Here is a 22242-nt window from a genome sequence, read left to right as displayed (position 1 = left end):
ATCTCTAATACAAAAGTATTCCTAAAGAATTTTTTTTCACATGTAATTAAGTATTCAGTATCAGGAGTGACTTTATAAAGTTTGTGTGTGAGAAACCCATATTTATTTCCATTTATGGGTGAGGCTTACATAGTTTACAACAATCTACCACACTTTGGATAGAGAAAAGGTGGTAGCTGTCTTTTGTGTGGTCCCTGAAGACCATATATTCTTTGACTTTGCTAGAAATTACAGACCTAGAAAATTTTACTTTATAGAATTCACCTAGCATAATTGCAGTTCTTATGGTTATGCCTTAACTGCACAGCCTTGTTAAATATTTGGAAGTCATGGTTTTTTTCCTTAGTTACTGAAAATTGTTTAAATTTATTAATTAAAATCAATTGAAATGATTAAACAGCAGCCATCCAAATTATATGGTGTTCCTTCAATAAGAGTTTTGTTGCAACTGTGTGAAATAATGGTAATAGAATGTGCTGTAATGTGCTCTCACTAGGCCATGACTGTCACATTTCCATCTTCTGTCTTAGGCTGGTCACCCGTTCCAGCAGCGCTGTGCACAGTCAGCCTATTGTAATAGTAAGCAGAAGTGGGAGTCACCTGTATTTCTTCTCTTCTTGGACTGTGTGTGGCAGATACTTCGTCAATTTCCTTGTTCTTTTGAATTTAATGAGAATTTCCTCATCATGCTCTTTGAGCATGCATATGCCTCACAGTTTGGAACATTTCTGGGCAACAATGAAAGTGAAAGGTGGGTACACTGCTTACATGGGATGGGGGCCATTCCGTTTGTATTTTGTTTTGGTCACTTCCTAAAAGAGACCAGGATTTGGTTTCTACATTAATGTTATTGATAAGATGGTAGAGGTTACAGCTAGTATAAGTTAAATAATATGAAATGTGTTATATGAGCCTATCCCATCCTAGGTGAGAGCATGTCCTAGACTTTTTTCTATTAGATTAAAATTAGTCCATACACTGATTTAAAAGCTTTGAGTAAATTGGGCAACCATTCAATGTTAATTTTCTTGTATAAGATCATGGCAATCTTACATCTGGAAGAAGCCTTAACATATAATCCAACTCCATCCTCTATCCAGTTTTATAGATTGGGAGGAGAGTATCTAGAAAAGTTAAATGACTTGACCAGGGACACACAGCCAGTTGGTCACCAATAGTGGGGTTATAATACAGGTCTTCCTTCTTTTGCTCCAAAGTTTATCTGTCACACTGTCCTCAGGTCCAGAGGGACAGTCTCACTTTATAGTCCAGACACCATCGAGTTTATAGGTTTAATTAAGAAGATTCCTATCAGAATGATCCTCAAAGGTGCTTAACTGGTAATCTCAGTTGGGTACAGTCAAAAGGCTTCCTCTTCTCTTTTTTCCTTTGTCATTTCAGCTAAAGGGACAGTTTTGTTGGTTTTTTCCTGGAACCACCTTTTGATTTCATTGACACTCTGTCTATTCTCTATTTCGTCTGTCTACTCTCTACTCTTATTCTTTCCTTCTTTCTGCTAGCACTGGTTTAGTTTGCCCTTCTTTTTCCAGTTCTTTAAGGTATGAAATTACTGATTTAAAAGTCACCGATGTGAGATCTTCGTTCTTTTTTAATGTAGGTTTTTACTGCTATAAGTTTCCATCTGAGCACTGCTTTCACTGGATCCCCATTCTTTGTGTTAGCATGTCATGTTTTCATTTTCATTCATCTGTATTTTCTAATTTCTCTTATGATTTCTTCTGTAACCCACTGCGTGTTTAAAATTGTGTTCTATAATTCCACATATTTATGAATTTTCCATTTTTTTCTTCTGTTACTGATTTCTAACTCCATGCTGTTGTAGTTGGGAGAAGATACTTGTATGACTTCAGTCTTTTAAGATTTATTGAAATTTGTTTTGTGGCCTAATGTGTGATCTATCCTAAAGAATGTTTCATGTGCACTTGAGAATATGTACTCTGATGTCATTGAGCAGAATGTTCTATATTTGTCTTACCTTTTGTTCAAATCCTGTATTTCCTTATTGGTCTTCTTCCTAGTTCAAAACATTATCAAAAGTGGGATATTAAAGTCCTCAACTATATTGTAGAATTGTCTATTTCTATCATGTTCTATCAGTTTTTGCTTCATCTATTTTGTGGCTCTGGTGTAAGGTGCATGTATGTTTATGTATAATTATTGTTTATCTTCTTGATGGATTGACTTTTTTTCTAGCTTATAACATTGTTCTTTGTCTCTTGTTAGAGTTTTTGTCTTAAAGTTTATTTCATCTGATGTAGTTATATTCACTCCAGCTCTCCGTTGGTTACTATTTATGTGGAAAATCTTTTTTCATCCTTTTATTTTCAATCTTTTTGATCTTTGAGTCAAAAGTGAATCTTTTGTAGGCAATATATAGTTGGATCACATTTTTTAATGCATTCTGCCAATCTCTGCATTTTGATTGGAGAGTTTACTTCATTTATATTTAAAGTGATTATTGAAAAGGAATGGCTTATTTCTGCCAGTTTGAGATTTATATTGTTTGTCTTATACCTCTTTTGTTCTCTGTCTCCTCCATTACTTGCCTTCCTTTGTGTTTAATTGATACTTAATAGCATACTATTGATTCCCTTCTTATTTATTTTTATGTACATTAACATTTTTTTTTTACTGGTTGCCAGGTAGATTTCAACTAACATCCCAAATTTATAACAATCTACTTGAATACAAGCTTAGCTTCAGTAGCATACAAAACTTTGCTCTTTCAAAGCTCCACTCTCCTATATGTTATCACAAATTACATTCTTATATATAATTATATTCTTATGTTCCCATTAATGTGGATTTATTATTATTTTTATCCATTTGTCTTTTAAATTAGGTAGGAAATAAAGAAGACAAAAATACAATAATTTACTTTTATACTCTCATATGTAGTTATCTTTACTGAAGTTATTTTTCTTCATATGGCTTTGAGTTACCATCTGGGGTCCTTTCATTTTAGCTTAAAGGATTCCTTTTTGCATTTCTCTTGTAAAGCAAGTCTTCTAGCAATGGACTCCCTCTCTATTTATCTGGGAATGTCTTAATTTCTCCTACATTTTTGAAGAATAGTGTTCCTGGGTGTAGAGTTCTTGGTAGGTAGTTTTGTTTTTGTTTTAGGGTTTTTTTTTTCCTATAAGAACTTTAGAAATGTCATTGCTCTCCCTCCTGGCCTCCGTAGTTTCTGATGAGAAATCTGTGGTAGAAGGATGATGAAGGATCCTTCTACATGAGGACTTCTCTCTTGCTGCTTTCAAGATTCTCTGTCTGGCTTTTGTCAGTTTCACTATAATGTGTCTCAGTATGGGTCTCTTTGCCCTTATCCTTCTTGGAGCCCATTGAACTTTTAAATGTGTAAATTTGTGTCTTTTATTGAGTTTGGGGAATTTTCAGCCTTTAATATTTTTATGTATGTGCTTCTTTTTGTGTTTAGTTTTTTCCATTTGTATTGAGGTATAACTGACAAATTGGCCATTAGTTCTTTATATATTCCTGTTCCCTTTTCTCTCTTCTCTTTCTGGGACTCCTACTATACATATATTGGTATCCACAGGCTGCTTAGGCTCTGTTAATTTTTCTTTATTCCTTTTTTTTTGTTCTTCTCAGAGTGGGGCATTTCAGTTGTCCTGTCTTCAGATTTGCTTATTCTGTGCCTGCTCAGATCTGCTATTAAAATCATCTAGTCGGGCAGTCCGGGTGGCTCAGCGGTTTAGCGCCGCCTTCAACCCAGGGCCTGATCCTGGAGACCCAGGATCGAGTCCCATGTTGGGCTCCCTGCATGGAGCCTGCTTCCCCCTCTGCCTGCATCTCTGCCTCTCTCTCTCTCTCTGTCTTTCATGAATAATAAGCAAAATCATTAAAAAAATTTTTTTAAATAAATAAAGTAAAATCATCTAGTAAGGTTTTTTAAAATTTCAGATATTATACTTTTAAGTTCCAGAATTTCTGTTTGATACTGTTTTATAATTTTGTCTTTTTATTGATATAGTCTAGGTTTTGAGACATTGTTCTCCTGGTTTCCTTTAGTTTTTTGTCCTTAGTTTTGGGTTTTATCTAGTGAAAGCAAAGTCAGTGTTTTCTCAGGGACAATTTCCATTAATTTTTTCCTTTAAACGGGCCATACTTTCTATGGCTTTTTTTTTCTTTTTTTCATCATTTGTAATTTTAAATCTGGACATTTAAAATACATTTTTAAAAGATTTTATTTATTTATTCATGAAAGACACAGAGAGAGGCAGAGACGCAGGCAGAGGGAGAAGCAGGTTCTATGCAGGAAGCCCAATGTGGAACTTAATCCCAAGACTCTGGGATCACACCCTGAGACAAAGGCAAGTGCTCTACCGTTTAGCCACCCAGGCGTCCCGACGTTTAAAATATTTTAAGGTGGTTCTGTGGAAAACAGATTCTTCCCACTCTTCCGAATAACTGTTTATTTAGTCCTTTTCTAAACTATTTTGTGAAGTGTATTTTTTTTCTCATGTGTAGTTTCTAAAGTATCTGTTCTTTTAGTTTGTGTTCAGCTAGTGTTTGACAGTGATTTCTTTGAATGCCTGGAGCCAAGAGAGAGGGAAGAACAGGGAGGAAAAAGTGAAAGGGAAAACCACTCACAACAAAGGAAAAAAATCCTTTTGCAGTCTTTGCAGATGGGCTTTCTGCTGGAATATTCCTTCAGTGTTTAGTCAGGCCTCTGCCTTCACTTCTGGCCCTCACTGAGGCTAGAGATCAGCAAAAACCATTATCTTGGGATCTTCTTGGGCCTTTTCTGAGCATATTTCCTGCCTTGAGCATGCATATGGCTTTCTGAATTCTTCCATATACATGGGCAACTCTGATTTTCCAAAGAATCTTTTTCCATAGGCTTTTGGTGTTCTCTTGTACCCCTTAACCATAATCTTTGCCCACAGTTGGCTATAGGTTGTCCATTCACCTTATGTCTTCTAGGAATGCCCACCACTTTTCTGCCTATGGTGATTTCCAAGTTAGGCATAACAAAGACATGGGTTCCTGGTAGCCCTTGGACAAGTTAGAACAGAGAGACATAATTCTTTGTGAATAGGGACTGCTCTGTTCCCTCTGGAGCCAGAGACCAGAGTCCCATACTGAGAACATGGGCTAGGGAATGGGTGGGGCAAGAGCAAATAAAAATGTCATAAAGCTTTTTTATGGTCTTTCTGGTTCCCTTTTCCTGATTCTTCATTTACTTATGTGGTGTAAACTTCTATTTCCCAGAAGTCTGACAAAGTAGGTTCTAACCTACTTTGCATTTTCAGTGTTTCTGTGAAGGGATGGGCATTTGGAGTTACCTACTCTGCCATTTTTGCTGGCATCACTCTTCTTCATTTTTGAGGCATAGTTTAGCTGGTAGACATCTTGGTCAACAGTCTTTTTTTTTCTTTTTTTAAGATTATTTTAGAGGGAGCGAGCACAGAGGTGAGGGGCAGAGGCAGAGGGAAAGAGAATTTTAAGCCGACCTGCACTGAGCATTGCGCCCGATGTGGAGCTCAATCTCATAACCTGGAGATCACAACCTGAGCTGAAGCCAAGAGTTGTACACTTAACCAACTGTGCCACACAAATACCCCAAATATGTCATAATACTGTGTTCTGACTTCATGGTTTCTGATAAGTCAGCTGTTACTTTCATTGAGGAGCCCCCCTCTACATAATGGGTCTTTTTTCTCTTGCTGCTTTTACAATTCTCATTTCCTTTGGCTTTTGACAGTTTGACATTGATATGTCTTAGTGTGGACCACTTTGAATTTATCCTACTTGGATAAATTCCTTAATCTTCTAAGGTATGGAGAATCACATTTGAGAAGTTTTCAGATATTATTTTCCAAACATTTGTTCTGCTTTTTTCTTTTCTCCATCTGGAACGCCTGTTGTTCATGTTGGTATATTTGATGGTATTCCATAGGTTTGGAGATTCTTTTAAATTTTCTTCAGTTTTTCTTTCTTTTCCTCAGAAATTAATAATTTCAATCGACCTATATTCAAATTCATTGATTCTTCTGTCAGTTTATATCTACTGTTGAGTTCCTATGGTCATTTTTCATTTCAGTTATACTTTCAAATCAGGATTTCTTTTTGGTTCTTTTTTTAATAATTTTTGCCTCTGTACCGTCCTTTTGGTAAAGTATTGTTATACTTTCCTTTAATTTTTCAGGCATTTTTCTTCAGCTCTGTGAACCCAGTTATGATAGCTGGCTTTTTGTCTAGTGGGGTACCTGGTGGCTCAGTCGATTAAGAATCTGCCTTCAGCTTAGGTCATGACCCCAGGATCCTGGAATCAGCCCCATGTCGGGTTCCCTGCTCAATGAGGAGTCTGCTTCTCCCTCTCCTTCAGCCCTTTTCCTCAATTCATGCTCTTTTTCTTGACTCGTGCTTTTTCTCTCGCTTGCTGTTTCTCAAGTAAATAAAATTGTACATAAAATAAAGTCTTAGTCAAGTAAGTTCAATATGTTCCCCCTCTCTGAGGGACAGTTTCTTTTGACTGTTTTTCCCCCTGAGTATGGGCCACACATTTTCATTTCTTTGTGTATATTATAATTTGCTTTTTTTGAAAACTGATGCTTTAGATATAATATGGCAAATCTGGAAATTAGATCCTCTATCTTCTGAATGAATAACTCTTTCATCCTTTACTGAGAGGCCCTATGTGTATTGAGAGGCATGACTTCAATGCTCAGGTAGTTTACAACTCTGCTTTAACCTTCAGCTTGTACAGGGCCTTAGGTTCAGCCAGAGGAGAAAGAATTGGGACTATCTCAAGCATTTCCTAGGCATATGCACATCCTTTTGAATTCCTGGGAATATGTCAGAGCTTTACAAAGCCCCCACCCTACCCCCTGCTACACATGGACATCTCAGTCCCCAAATCTTTTATGATTTTTCCTAGGCTCTTATTTGCCCCAAACTGGCTAGGTGCCTCAGGCAACTATGATGTTAAATAGTTTCTGCTCATTGATTTTTGACAAATACCCTGGGGAATAGGGCTTTTCTCTCTAAGAAAGCTGTGAGTCAGTCAAATTACAGGACTGTACAAAGGAAGCTTTACTAGGGAGCTTCAAGAATATCAAATAGTGATTTGTGCTCTGGGAGTAGTATTTTTGGAGGAGCTCCAGAGCTGGTCTGCCCCTTCTGTGGCTACAAGTTTGCTTACTGGTTTGCAGTGATACTGCAGAGCTAGGAAAAGGGTTTTGGCATTGGCCAAGTTAAAATGCTATGAATCCTATTCTTTCAGAGGTTCATTAGTTTTTCTTGAAGAGTGTTCCTCAGGTTGTCATAAGCCTTTTGTTAATTTCCAGAGTTGTGAACATACTTATTTTGACTGTTTTTGCCACTGTTTTCATTACTGTTTAGAGAAGATATACAGAGGTCCTCACCCTACCATTCCAGAAGTCCCACACCTACATGCAACATTTTAAACTAAGCCCTGAGAAACTTTAGGTACTTTCCTTTTTACTGTCATCAGCCTCTTCCTCATTCTTTCCAATGTACGTTAATGGAAAAAGTTCAAGACTTGAAAGTAGATTTGAGTTTGAATCTCTACTATGCCACTTACTAGCCAGGTGACTTCTCTGAATCTACTTCCGCCTATATTAAAGGCAAAAATTAACCTCTGCCACACTGGGTTCTAGTGAGGATCAAACAACACACATGTGAAAACTAGTATAATACCTGTCATATAATAAGTATTTTTTAAAATGTCAGTTCTTTCATTCATTCTTTCTTGAATCTTCTAACACCTACTTAGTCATGAGCCTAGAACTTACCACTGTTGGCATTTTGACACAGAGCCACAGTATTACTCTGGCTGGCACATTGATTCTACTGAATGTGACAGCAAGTACTTCATGCTCTGTGTCATCTGATGCTTAAGAAAAGGAAAGATAATTGATAACCTTTAGCAGTTGGGAGTCAGCATGTGAAATGAAGTATATTTATAGTTTCTTTGATAGACACTAGTACCAAGCAGTGTTAAAAAGTATTACATCAAAAAGGATTCATGGTGAGATATGCTTTTAAAATGCTAAACAAGGGGCAGCCCAGGTGGCTCAGCAGTTCAGGCCAGGGCGTGATCCTGGAGACCCGGGATCGAGTTCTGCATCGGGCTCCCTGCATGGAGCCTGCTTCTCCCTCTGCTTATGTCTCTCTCTCTCTCTCTCTCTCGCTCTGTGTATGTCTCTCATGAATAAATAAATAAAATCTTAAAAAAAAAATGCTAAACAAAAGAAAGTTGTACGTGTCAACAAGGCTTTCCTGTTTTATTTTGGTTTTCGTTATTTAGGCGATGAAAGATTACAGGGGAACCTGGGTAGCTCAGTGGTTCAGCGTCTGCCTTTGGCTCAGGTCGTGATCCCAGGGTTCTAGGATCGAGTCCCACATCAGGTTCCCCACAGGGAGCCTGCTTCTTCCTCTGCCTTTCTCTGTGTCTCTCATGAATAAATAAATAAAATCTAAATAAATAAAATCTTAAAAAAAGATTAAAGATTACATACAAATAATCATTACAAAGGAAACTTCAGGGCACTTAAATATATTAGAAATGTAATATCTCATCCTGCCATTTATTATCTGTTTTTTTTAGACAGAGCATGTGTGTGCGTGTGTGCACACAGGAGTGGCAGGGAAGGGTCAGAGGGAAAGGAAGAGAGAGAATCTTAAGCAAGCTTTGCAGTCAGCATGGAACCTGATGTGGGTTTTGATCTCATGGCCCTGAGATCATGACCCGAGCCGAAATCAAGTCAGATGCTTAACTGACTGAGCCACCCAAGCAACCCTTTATCCTGCCATTTCTTAAAGCATGTTCGACTTAACCCCTAAACTATAATTTTATTGGGGGAGGGAGAGAATTGGTGATTTACCTTGATTAAATCTGGGTAATGTGGTATAATGTACCTACCTACCTCAAAAAGTCACAAAATAATCGTTAAAGACTTTAAGACACTTTTCAATAAAGTAATGTATATAACTTTAGTTCAGCTTTTTTTTTTTTTTTTTTAAGATTTTCTGTATTTATTTGAGAGAAAAAGAGATCAAGCAGAGGGAGGGGCAGAGGGAGAAACAGACCTCACTGCTGAGCAAGGAGCAAGATGTAGGACTTGATTCTGGGACCCTGGGATTATGACCTGAGCTGAAGGGAGATGCTTTACACACTGAGTCACCCAAATGCCCTTATTCTGTATTTAAATAATACATTTGAGGACTTATTTTTGGTGTTATACTTATGAGTATCCCTCAGAACTAGCCTTTAATAAAGGGATTACAAATGTATTTTATCTCACATTCTGATTGCCATTTGGTAGATCCTACCAATAGGGCTGATTAAGAAGGATTCCAAAGCTGTATGGAGAGTGGTGCCAAACCACTTACTGCAGGGGCAGTGGGTACAGTGGTTTCCTATCCTCACCATGCCTGATTCCTGGAAACATGGTATAGGATTTGCTCTTCTAGCAATTAAATTCCAGTACTACATGAGTTCTTTGATTACATGGATTCTTTTTATTGCTAGCATAAATAAATTAATTAGCACATAATTAACTAATAACCAAGTAGTTTCAGAGACATAACCAGTTTTACAGCAAAACTTCAACTTAAATAGAATCCTGTAAAAATTGAATATGTTATCTTTTTGGTTAATGTAAGGTTAACCACCAATTATCTTTCACTTGTTAAAATTTACTTTTTTTTTTATTTACTTTTTTGAAAATGTACCAGTTCACTTTCTATCCCTGTGAATTTATTTTATGATAAAAGAGTGTTATAGAATTTCAGGATTATTATGAAGGCTGTTTGTTGTGTATAAATATAGATTAAATCTGTATTTATATCAAGATACATACTCATTTTTAATATTTGACAGTCCATCTGTATTTTATATTCATGTAATTTATATATTTAGTGATCTTAAATTAAAATACTGTGCCAGATACAATAAAGAACTTTTGCATATAAACATTCTGTTCTCTAGGTTAATGTTCATTTTTTTTTTTAAAGATTTTTATTTATTTATTCATGAGAGACACAGAGACATAGGCAGAGGGAGAAACAGACTCCATGTAGGGAGCCTGATGTGGGACTCGATCCCGGGACCCCAGGATCACGCCATGAGCTGAAGGCAGATGCTCAACCACTGAGCCACCCAGATGTCCCTAGGTTAATATTTAATACCATACCTAAACATGACCAGATTCTGATTTTATCCTCCTGGGAGGCTTTGAAAGCCTATGAAAGTGTTTTGTTGTTATTGAGAGTTATAATGCTGGTTGAATTTTCTGACAAATATTTCTATTTCACAACATTTTATTCCCATGTTTTGTGTTCTGCCTTCTAGTATACAGAGAGAAGAAACTGTCCTCTTGGGAGGAGCATGTAATAGTGGTTGTTATCATTTAATTGCTTTAACTGCAGTTTTCTTCCTCAATTAGATGTAAGTTGAAGCTGCAGCAGAAAACGATGTCTCTGTGGTCCTGGGTTAATCGGCCCAGTGAACTGAGTAAGTTCACCAATCCTCTCTTTGAAGCCAACAATCTTGTCATCTGGCCTTCAGTTGCTCCACAGAGTCTTCAGCTATGGGAAGGTAAGCTGTGCATCCTTTGCAAACTCTTTATCCATAGTCAAGGATCCTCTCTGAACGATCTCTAAGGACCTGCTGCTATTGACATTTGAACTTGGTGAATGGACCTGACCCTCAGACCTGTGTATTACTGCTGTTTTTTTTTTTTTTTCAAGGTGTAGGCATGGCTCTCTCTTTCATGTCCATTATCTAGTCATACTTCTTTTGTTCAGTCCCCATTCAGAAATTAACAGTGATTTTTCAGTGGGTACTGCTGTTTATATTGGATATTTTCCCTAGATAGGAAGATAACATTAGTGTTTTTAATCATGATTACAAATTACCAGTTTAATCATATTTAGGTATACAGTTCATTCTTGTCAATATATATCCATATCATCATGAAATGGGTCTCCAACACTTTCCATCATGCAAATCTGAAACTCTATTCCTCACTAAACAACTTCCCATCGCTCCTGATAATGGCATCCTGCTTCCTGTGTCTGAGTTTGACTACTCTAGGTACCTCATATGAATGTGTGGAATCATACAATGTTTGTCTTTTTGTGACTGACTTCTTTCACTTAACATGATGTCCTCAAGATTCATCCATACTGTAGCCTGTCAGAATGTCCTTCCTTTCTAAGGCTGAATAGTTTTCCACTGATAGACACAGGTTGCTTCCACCTTCTGGCACATAGATGCACAAATATCTCTTTAAGACCCTGCTTTTGATTCTTTTAGGTAGGTACCCAGAAGTGGAATTGCTGGATCATATGATAATTCTGTTTAATTTTTTGAGGAACCTCCATACCATTTTTTATAACAGTTGCACCATTTTACACTTCTACCAACAGTGCACAGGGTTCCAGTTTCTCTAGATCCTTGCCAACACTTGCTATTTTCAGCTCTTTCCCCCTTGGTAGTGGCCATTTTAATGAGTATGAGGGAAAATACTTTTTGTGTGAGAAAGTCAGTAGGTAGTTGGGACAGGAATAAATTGTAAGCTCCTAGGAGGTGGCTTCTGTTTCCTTTATTAAGCAACTGTTAGGATAGATTCTTCTGTTAAATGCTATTGGAGAATTAATGAACTAGTCATTCTAGTAAAGTTCTCTAAACATACATAATACCATCAGTGCAGTAATGCACATTTCTCATTATTCATGTGGAATGATAATCCATGCTTAATTTTCAAATCCATTCTAAAGAAGGTATTTAACCTACGTTAATTTTTCACACTCCTGAAATTTACTCTATAAATACCAAAGCTTGTTTTTAAAAATATAACCAAAATCTATCTAACATATATTAGCCATCCATTAAACAAAGACTACAAAATGCCATTTCTTTTTAATCATTTTGAATGTAGCAAGTACATCTATACTCATCTTTGCATTAAACAGCACAAAGCTGACACACAGGAATGCTAGCTGTTTGGTAATTAAACTGAAATACCATAAATGTCAATTAGTATATCACTTTTTAATATGTTTTGCCCACAAGAGTAATTCATGTGTAGGAAGCTGTTTGCCCTTTATATGTAAAAGGGCCTCAGATTGCTTTGCTCTCTGAGACTGAGTCTGTTTCTGTCATTTCTCTGGATGTCAGCTCACATGTCTCGTTCCTCTTGGCATATCTGCCATTTGCTGCTTCCTTCCTCCTCAGTTTATGATTCTAATCTTACCTGTTGAGGTGTCCCCAAGCTAGAATTGTGGGAAAGCAACCTCAGGTAGTCTCAAGATTCTCGGAGTCTGAGCTTTAGTACTTTGGGAATTTCGGGCTGCTCAAAAATTTTCTTTGCTAAGTTTATTGATGATTATAGACAGTCACAGGTGAGGGATAAGTGATCTCTTAAGTGAGAGATTACAAATTACCAACTTTAACCATATTTAGGTATACAGTTCATTATTGTCAAGTATATATCCATACTTTTTGTTAAAGATTTCTGGGACAATTTACCTAAAAGCGACTGTCACATTTAATAACTGAAGTGAGTGACTAGCAGCTACTTGGGAGAAAAGCCAGATTTGGAGTTGGATGGCCTGAATGATGATTTAACCAGTTTTTACCAAACCTCATTGAGAGTTTAGAGATGAAGTGTTTGGAGGAAATCTTTGTTGTTATGTGAATGAATTCCTACCATTTCATTAAGAACAGAGTTTCCATATGTGTTTAGTTCCCCACATAGAACTGGAAGAAATTTTGTGTGAGGTAAGATCTTCTCTTAGTAGGTATATGGACTATATAAGGAGACTGACTACTCTTGGACCCTTAAAATGACTCCTCTATTTATATTTATATCATAGTTAGCCATTAGTATTAAGTAATTCTTGCATCGAAGAACAGGATTTTAAATACAGGCTCATATCGTAGAAAACTCAAAGTTGTCTTTAAGCTGTGTCTCTATTTTCCCTTTCTGATAGAGTGGCAGTGGACATGTAGGACTCTCTAGTTTGGTTCATAGAAAGTGTTTTAAAGAATCATAAAACCTTTCTGAACTTACTGCTACTGACGTATTGCTGTCTGGAAAGTTTTTGTACCTCCTTATTTGAATATCTCTAAGCCATTATGTTGGATGATATAGTTAATGTAGATTTATGCAGACAAGAAAATGTTTCCTTTTAATCTATAATAAAAGGATAATTATTATTGGGGAAAGAAGGACTTGCCTATAGAATTGGAAGACCACCTCTTGGGACGCCTGGGTGACTCAGTGACTAAGTGCCTGCCTTTGGCCCAGGGCATGATCCTGGAGTCCCAGGATCGACTCCCACATCGGCCTCCCTACATGGAGCCTGCTTCTCCCTCTGCCTATGTCTCTGCCTCTCTGTCTCTCTCTGTGTCTGTCATGAATAAATAAATAAAATCTTTAAAAAAATAAAAATAAAAAAGGAAGACCACCTCTTAAGTAAAGAGACAGGGAGAGAGTGCACTGAAGTTTAGGCTCTTATTATTTTCTTTAATTGAAGTGTAGTTGACATGTATTAGTTTCAGGTGTACAACATAGTGATTCAATATTTTCATACATTACAAAGTGATCACCATGATAAATAAGTCTAGCTGTAGCCTGTCACCATACAAAGCTGTTACACTGTTATTAACTATGTTCTCTAAGCTATATATTGCATCCCCATGTCTTATTTATAACTGGAAGTTTGTGCTTTTTAATCCCCTTCCCTTATTTTGTCTATCATCCCATCTCCCTCCCCTCTGGCAACCATCAGATTGTTCTCTGTATCTATGAATCTATTTGTTTTTGTTTTTGTTTTAAGATTTTATTTATTTATTCATGAGAGACACAGAGAAAGAGGCAGAGACAGAGGCAGAGGGAAAAACAGGTTCCATGCAGGGAGCCTGATGGGGGACCCAATCCCCGGACTGCGGGATCACACCCTGAGCCAAAGGCAGACGCTCAACTGCTGAGCCACCCAGGCATCCCTATTTCTGTTTTCTTTTTGTTGATTTTGTTTTTATTTTTTAGATTGCACATATAAGTGAAATTATATGGTACTTATCAGTCTCCATCTGACTTAATTTCACTTGGCATAATACCCTCTGGGCCCATCTATGTTGTTACAAATAGGAAGCTGTTCTTTTTTTATGTCTGGAAAGTCCATATATTTGTGTATATACCACATCTTCTTTATCCATTTATCTGTTGATGGACACCTAAGTGGCTTCCCTATACCTTGGCTATCATAAATAATGCTACAGTTAACATAAGAGTGCATATAACTTTTTGAATTTGTGTATTCATTTTCTTTGGATAAATACCCAGAAGTGGAAATGCTAGATCATATGGTTGTATATTTTTAATACTCTGAGGAACCTCCATACTGTCTTCCATTGTGGCTACACAATTTTGCATTCCCACCTACAGTGCATGAGAGTTCCCTTTTCTCTGCATCTTTGCCAACAGTTGTTATTTCTTGTCTTTTTGATAATAACCATTCTGACAGGTGTGAGCTAATATCACATTGTGGTATTAGCATTTCACCCTGATAGTGATGTTGAGCATCTTCAGGATTTTTTATATGTAGTATCATGTCATCTGCAAATAGTGGCAGTTTTACTTCTTTTCCTACTTGTGTGCCTTTTATTTCTTTTTCTTGTCTAATTTGGCTAGGATCTCCAATATTGTGTTGAATAAGTGTTAGTAAGAGTAGGCTTCCCTTGTCTTGTTTGTGATAAGAGGAAAAGCTTTCAGCTTTTCACTGTTGTGTATGATGTTAGTTATTTTGTCATACATGGGCTCTATACCCAGTTGTGACTTTTTAATCATAAATGAAGAATTTTATCAAATTTTATCAAATTTGGGATCCCTGGGTGGCGCAGCAGTTTAGTGCCTGCCTTTGGCCCGGGGCGCGATCCTGGAGACCTGGGATCGAATCCCACGTCAGGCTCCTGGTGCATGGAGCCTGCTTCTCCCTCTGCCTATGTCTCTGCCTCTCTCTCTCTCTTGACTATCATAAATAAATAAAAATTTTAAAAAAATTTATCAAATTTTATCAAAATGTATCTGTTGAGATGATCACATGATTTTATCCTTTTTTTTGTTAATGTGGCATTTTGTGTTGATTCATTTGTGGGTATTGAACCATCCTGGCATCCCTAGAATAAACCCTGCTTGATCATAGTATATAATGCTTTTAATGTATCGTTGATTTCAGTTTGCTAATATTTTGTTCAGGATTTTTGTATCTATGTTCATGAGGGTTATTGGCCTATAATTTTCTTTCTTTCTGCTATTTTTGTTTGGTTTTGGTGTCCGGGTAATGCTGGTCTCATGGAGTGAGTGTGGAAGCAGTCTTTCCTTTTTAATTTTTTGCACTAGTTTGAGAAGAATAGATGTTAACTCTTCTCTAAATGTTTGGCAGAATTCACCTATGAAGGGCAGCCTGGGTGGCCCAGCGGTTTAGCACCAACTTCAGCCCAGGGCCTGATCCTGGAGTCCCGGGATCGAGTCCCACGTTGGGCTCCCTGCATGGAGCCTGCTTCTCCCTCTGCCTCTGTCTCTGCCTTTGTCTCTCTGTCTCTCTCATGAATAAATAAATAAAATATTTTAAAAATATAGTATATTTAATTATACTTTCAGTACCTCAAAATTCCTGCTTATTTCAGAGTATAATAAAACATACATGTGAATTTAAAAAATAATAATAATGCATAATGCATCAAATAATGTTAATCTATTATATGTATCTTTTTGCTTTCTATCTTCCTTTCCCGGATTCAATAGGTATTTTCCTACGTTGGAATAGATCCTCCAAGTATTTGGATGAAGCATATGAAGAAATGGTTAACATCATTGAGTATAACAAGGAATTGCAAGCAAAAGTAAATGTACTTAGGAGGCAGTTGGCAGAACTGGAAACTGAGGATGGGATGCAGGAGAGTCCCTGAAAGATCTTCCCACAATCTGTATAAATAAGGACCTTCCTGGACCTGAATCCCACCTCTCTCTCCTTTGGCCCTTCAGTTCACTTTTACACAGTAGCCTTGAACCTAAGGCTTTTAGATGTGAGAACCCTCTAATGTAGTGGATTTCTCAATACTTTATGAATGAAACTTACTGTAATTACTCGTGTTTCATGTGGCCTGTTAGGCCTCTTTACCTTGGGAGCAGAAAGGAGGTGCTAGTCATTTTATTTTATGTGAAACAGGTGACCTATTTAATGCCATTTGTGTTATATGCCATTTAATCATAAAATTTTTTTGTGTCTACTTTCCAAACAGTGCTCCAGACCAGTCAAGGATATGATTAATCTCGTTAGGGAATATTTGTTAGTTTTAAAAAAGATTAGACTTTTAAACACTCCAAATATAGAAATATTTTTCAAAACCAAAATGGTTGATAAATCAAGAATTTTGTGATTAACATGCCATTTCCAAAACTTTTGCCCTTCTCTTTAAAATAGCTTTAGATTAACAAAGCTGAATTCATTCTCATTTTGGTTGTCAAGAAAGGAAAATCTGAATATTTATTCAAGGTAAATATTTTTACAAGGGTTATAGGTATAATCCTCTGATATTTGCATTAAAAAGTAAATTTTAGCAGTAGACAGTAAAAGTATGTGCAATATAGAAATAAAGTAGGAATTTGTTACTGATATATCGTTACTGTTGCATTAGTTTTTCAGGTTTGTGACTGTACATATTAAATGTGTATCAAATGCTGGATATCCCATTAAACCATCATTTAGGATAGATGTTTATTTGTTACAATTAAGCTACAAATACGGTTTCCTTAAACCAGAAATGCACTGCCCTTGTCTTAAGTTCTTACTGCACTGTTTTATGTATGTACATGTGTTGTTTTATTGTGTTTTAAGTATTCTAAGAGTTTGCTAATAATAATAACTAAGCTTAAACCTTTCATGTTGGCTTGAGCCTTTTGAAAATTTATCTTGACTCTGCTGATTTGTTCATTATATGTTACACAAATCTTTTTGAAGTGGAGGTGAAAGTTTATGAAATGACACAGCTATGTTTTAAACTGCAGAAACAGATTGAAATGTTTCAATATTAAGACTGTATTTATGCTATGCTAGTTTATGCCTGCTACTCTTAAAGTTTGTGGTTCAGTGCTTTCTATATACATTTCTGTTTTGTGGCACTGTTCATTTTAATAAATACTACCAATTCTAGTTTTCCATTAAAAGGATAATTGAAGAGTAAACATCTAATACCATATCCACTCCCATCTGTATATAACCATTTCAGTGTAAAACACACCAAAACTGAACCCTACTTTAGAGATATGTATTGAGCTAAAAATATAATTTAAAAAAATCTAGTCTAGCATAATCTATGGCCACATTCAGATGCCTTGGAAAATACAAATACTTTCTATGTCTAGTTGCCCAAGGTTCATCTTTTTTCTATTTTCTCTGACTGGTAGCAAAAGGCTTGGACAACGACGCATATCAGAACTCTGCTTTGGTGTATTTGCCTGCCTTCTCTGAGCTCAGATTTATTCTCAACTTATTTTCCTAGCAATAGTTATGCATCTCTAGGCATTAAAGCCCTCAAAAAAAGGCTACCCTCAAAAAAAGGCTACAGAAAAGCAAAGGAGATCTTGGCTTTCAGTACCTCTGTGTTGTGTGAAATGTTTATATTAATATTTTAAAAGATGAAATACCATAGCTTTTTTTTTATCACCTCTCAAAATTGCTTGCTGCATTTGTTCATGCAGCTGATCTTTTTGTTTGCTCCCATTTTTGTCTCCAGAGTAGATATGAAGGAGCCCTTTTCTTCTCAGCGGGCCCATAAGGAAAACCACTTAGAGTTTTGTTTTGTTGTTTTTAGTGATTCTTTAGAAGTGACTCCTACTCATGACATTGATTGGCTATAGGGCTTTTGTAGGTGGGAGTTTTTATTAGGCTCAGTCATGGAGAAATTGTATGCCATCAATTTATACATGTCTTCCTGATGAACGTTTTATGTATGAGCCAGACTCCAATAATAGCATAGTGTTTCTTTTTTTTTCTTTGAGACAGCAATCTTAAGCTATTTGGACAAGTTTGTATTTTAGTACTAATTTATAATTAGGGATTGTGCAAACCTCAGTTTTGTTTATAGGTCATAAAAACAAACTTTGGTATCAGTGCATCTTCAAAGGGGACATCTAATAATGCAAATATTAGTGTTTTCCCAAACTCAAGAACTGTGTCAACAGTATCAATATAATTTAAAGAGGGATTTTAGTAATAATATGAAGTTACCTGTCACTTAGATGAGAAAACTGCATACAATGGATATACTCGTGAGAAGACCCTTGTTAAACATTAAGTTTGGGGAATTATCTTTGATAAATGTGGCTTTAAAAGCTTTGACGAAGAGAGTGGCAGCAGAATTAGTGACCAAATTGCCCCATAGGAGTCAATAATACTCAAGTGAGATATAATCACATTTATATATTTTAAGCATCTTATGAATTCATTTATAGTGAAGGCTGTTTACATTTTGGGAATGCAAAAGTAGGTCCCACAAAGAATATTTTAAAAATACAAAAGATTGCTACAGTCCTCTGTCGTCAATACGAGGATCCTTAGATTTTAAATTAACAGGTTTTTTTTTTAGAAACCACAAGAACATAGTTGGTTGATTATATTAAGATTTTGAAACTTTGGGTGGTAAGACTTTTCAGTAATTAATTGTTTGGTCAGAATTTTTCATTCTGGTTTTACTAAAAGGGAAGAAAACTTATTTCTAAGAAAAAACAGGCCTTTGAAGCAAGATTTTAAAGTGATTTTTGGGAAAACTTTGGAAGACAACAGTCATTTCAAACCCTGTAGGAGTAATTTAAAAGATTTCTTTGAACTCCAAGGCCTGATTTACAGAGCTGATATGTCATTGCTTTTCATTTTAAAGGATGAAATTTAGTGATATTTTAGTCTTTGATTCACTCAGTACTTATATTAAATTTAAAAAAATATCTGACCAGTACTTTGTTTCTTGAAGTGAAAAATAGAAGAAACATTTTACTGTATTTACAAAAAAAAAAAAAAAAGGTCTGCTCAGAGATGTAACTCCTATAGTTAATCTGGTTTCAGTATTAGCTGTTTTAATTATCAGTCTTAACCAGGTCATCGGGTTCACTTTTTATTAGACCCCAACCTGAGGCAAAATTTTGGGTATTCACCCATATTCAGATTTAATGAGTAAAAACTACAAGAGGGTATCATGAGCACTCTTTATTAGAAAGTTATTTCCTGAACCAAAAAAAAAGGGCAAATTTTAGAATAGTTGATCCCCTGTTCTGGCAGCTTTGAAATTTACCAGAGAATGAAGTCATTCAGTACATTTGATTCAGGTTTATTATACCTCAAGACAACATAGATTTGTTATTTATTACTCCTTAATGTTAGATCTTTTCTCCCTCTAGAGCTGATACCCTAAGTTTATTACCAAATAGTATTTTTATGTAATTCACCATCTTAACAAAAAATATTTAAAGACTGATTCCTCTATTAATATTTATTCTCAGATGATATGAAATGCTAATTTTCTTACAGTGTCAGTTTTCTGATTTTTTTTTTTTTTCTGGAGTAAACTATTTCTACCATCACTCAGTCTTTATAATCTCATGTTTACAGCATCTTCTTCCTTTATTTTTTTATTTTTTTTCATCTTCTTCCTTTTAACCAAGAGCTCAGACAAGACCTTGTGAAACTGTAGGATGAGGTTTTAGAAAGTTTGAACTTCTTATCTAAATTCTCCATAAGAAAGTCCTGTTTTTGAACTCCATTGTGGGACTGTAGTTTGTACTTAATTTAGCGAAAGATAGTGGGGCTCACTGTAGACACTACATTGTCCTGAAAAATAATTCCTGATGAGAGCTTACTGACTTTTAGAACCATTCTGTTTAACCATCTGTGAGTGTACACATTAAATGTATTGGTAATTTGTAATAAAAACAAGTTGTACAACACTGCCTCTTTCTGCCCAAGACATTTTTCATTTGCTTTACTTTTAAAGTGCACATATCTTTGGAGACATGGATTACTCTACACAAATACACCGAGTTCTGTTGCCTAGAATCCTTATAGATCTATTACCATCTACACTAAAAATGTACTTGCACAATTTAGTTATATATATATATAAAAAAAGAGTATGTATTTCTTCAATAGCCAGGTATTTGGATTGTATTCTTGATATGTTTGAATGTGACTCTTGAATTCAAGTGCACTATTATTCATGTCTTACACAATAAAATTGCACTGTATGGCAAATATGTCTATAAAGTATGCTTTGCTAAAACCTCAGAGTGCTGTAATGGACAGGTTTCTATTATGTGAACTTGTCTATATATAGTCTTAGGGAAAAATTCTAAACTTTTTAAAGTCTCTGTAACATTTTAATATTATTTGTAATGTTCCCTATGTGATAAGTTCACTTTTGTCCTAAAACTGGAGTCATTCATTGTGAGTTGGCTGCTTTCTCAGGCTTGGTTTACTTAATCATGAAACAGTCTTGTCGAACATGGTACAGTTAGTATGTAAGATTTGTGTGGTGTGCTCTCTGCCTCAGAGGACTGTTGCACAAATGCTAGTGCTAAATGTGTATAGACAATGGTAATAAAATTTGAATATATTCAAATGCTGATAAATTTATAGGCTGACTTTAATTTTTTTTTAAATATCTGTGATGGTTTTGGCAGTTTATCTCAAAACTGCTATATACAGGCCTTATATTTTGAAAAAATTCAGATCCACCAAAAAGTTGCAAAACAGTACAATGACCTCCCATATACTGTTCACCTAGATTGAATAATTAACATATGTTACATTTGACTTGACACTCCTGATTGTGTATGTGTATTATTGCTAGTATTTTGCTGAAACATTTGAGGGTAAGCCACAGATACCATGATCTTTCTACATAAATATTTCAGAGGTATCTCTCAAGATTTAGGAGTATGTATTATACATTCTGTTTACTAATTTGTATTGATATGAGTAAATCAATGAGGGAAAAGGGAAAAAGCTCTCTGTTAGAATAGATAGCCAACTATGAAACATAGGAAGAATGACAAAATTAGAAAGTCACTATTTGGCAGTCACCGCAGTCATAATTGATCTAGGCAGTCATCATCTGTGGATGCTAAAACTGGCAAATGAGTCTATAAGAGAAAATATATAGTCCCAAAGTATCTTTCCATAAAATACTAGTTAGTAAAGGGGAGGATAGTAACTTGACAATGAAGGAACCAAGGAGATATCACCTTATCCTCGCATGATTAACATTACTAGTAATAGGGCATACCAACATCATGGATCATAAGTATTAAGAGCAATGCATCATTTTTGTGGCATTTTTGGATTTTGTTTTTCTAAAGATGTTATTTATTTATTAGAGCACACGAGCAACCAGGCGGGGGGACAGGAGAAGAGAGATAAGCTACCCGTTTTGTGGAATTTTTGTAAAAACAAAAACAACCTGGATCTATTTATAGGGAAGCATCAGGCCAACTTAAATTGACAGACATTCTACAACATAACTGGTCTGTATGAAGTTTATAGAAGAAAATTAAAGATAGCTTTTTGTAAGTTTGAACATATTTAAAAATTTTAGGAGCTCAAAATGAACAAAAGGCAGCAGTTAACATTCATATAAAACCGTAAAATTAAAATGAGAAAATATTTCAGTTGATGAAAATTACCCCCCAAGATGAAACATTGGACAGAAGAAAACTGACACACATTCCAAAAGGAATGAATACCTTTAAGGAAAACTTATAGATATGAGAAAACACCTCAAGTGAGAAATTTAAAAACTCAGAACAGAAATAGACCAAAAATCAAAGCAAGAAGGGAAAAAATAAGAGTTGAATGAACTCAGGAAAGAATCTGAGGAATAAAGACAAGGTCATCTTGGAGATTACAAGGTCCTTCAGAAGGAATAGGTTCAACTGAAAGTGCATGAAAGAAAATATAAAAGGCCAGAGTAAAAATCGTTAAAATAAGCAAAAGTCACAGAGAAAGAGTTCAACATAGGGGCCATGCAAAGAAGAGCCAGTGTATGAATAATTGGGAGTCCCTGAAGAAAAAAAAAAAATAATGGAACATGGAACAGAACTCATATTTAAACTAATAATTCCAGGGACATCTGGGTGGCTCAGCAGTTGAGTGTCTGCCTTCGGCTCAGGATGTGAT

General features: G+C 35.8%; 1 protein-coding gene across 2 annotated transcripts in view; it reads left to right on the top strand.

The window, feature by feature from the left end:
- MTMR9 (myotubularin related protein 9) overlaps positions 1-20700 on the top strand; it is a 53533-nt gene extending 32833 nt beyond the window's left edge. For both annotated transcript variants that reach the window (XM_038573658.1, XM_038573659.1), the window contains 3 exons: positions 531-751; positions 10455-10606; positions 15822-20700. In XM_038573658.1, coding sequence (XP_038429586.1) covers positions 531-751; positions 10455-10606; positions 15822-15985 — 537 coding nt within the window. In that variant the 3' untranslated portion in view covers positions 15986-20700. The remainder of the gene's footprint in view (positions 1-530; positions 752-10454; positions 10607-15821) is intronic.
- The last annotated feature ends 1542 nt before the right edge of the window (positions 20701-22242 follow it).

Source organism: Canis lupus, chromosome 25, assembly GCF_011100685.1.
Source record: "Canis lupus familiaris isolate Mischka breed German Shepherd chromosome 25, alternate assembly UU_Cfam_GSD_1.0, whole genome shotgun sequence".
Taxonomy (NCBI): Eukaryota; Metazoa; Chordata; class Mammalia; order Carnivora; family Canidae; genus Canis; species Canis lupus.
This window is presented reverse-complemented; position numbering and strand designations above follow the sequence as displayed.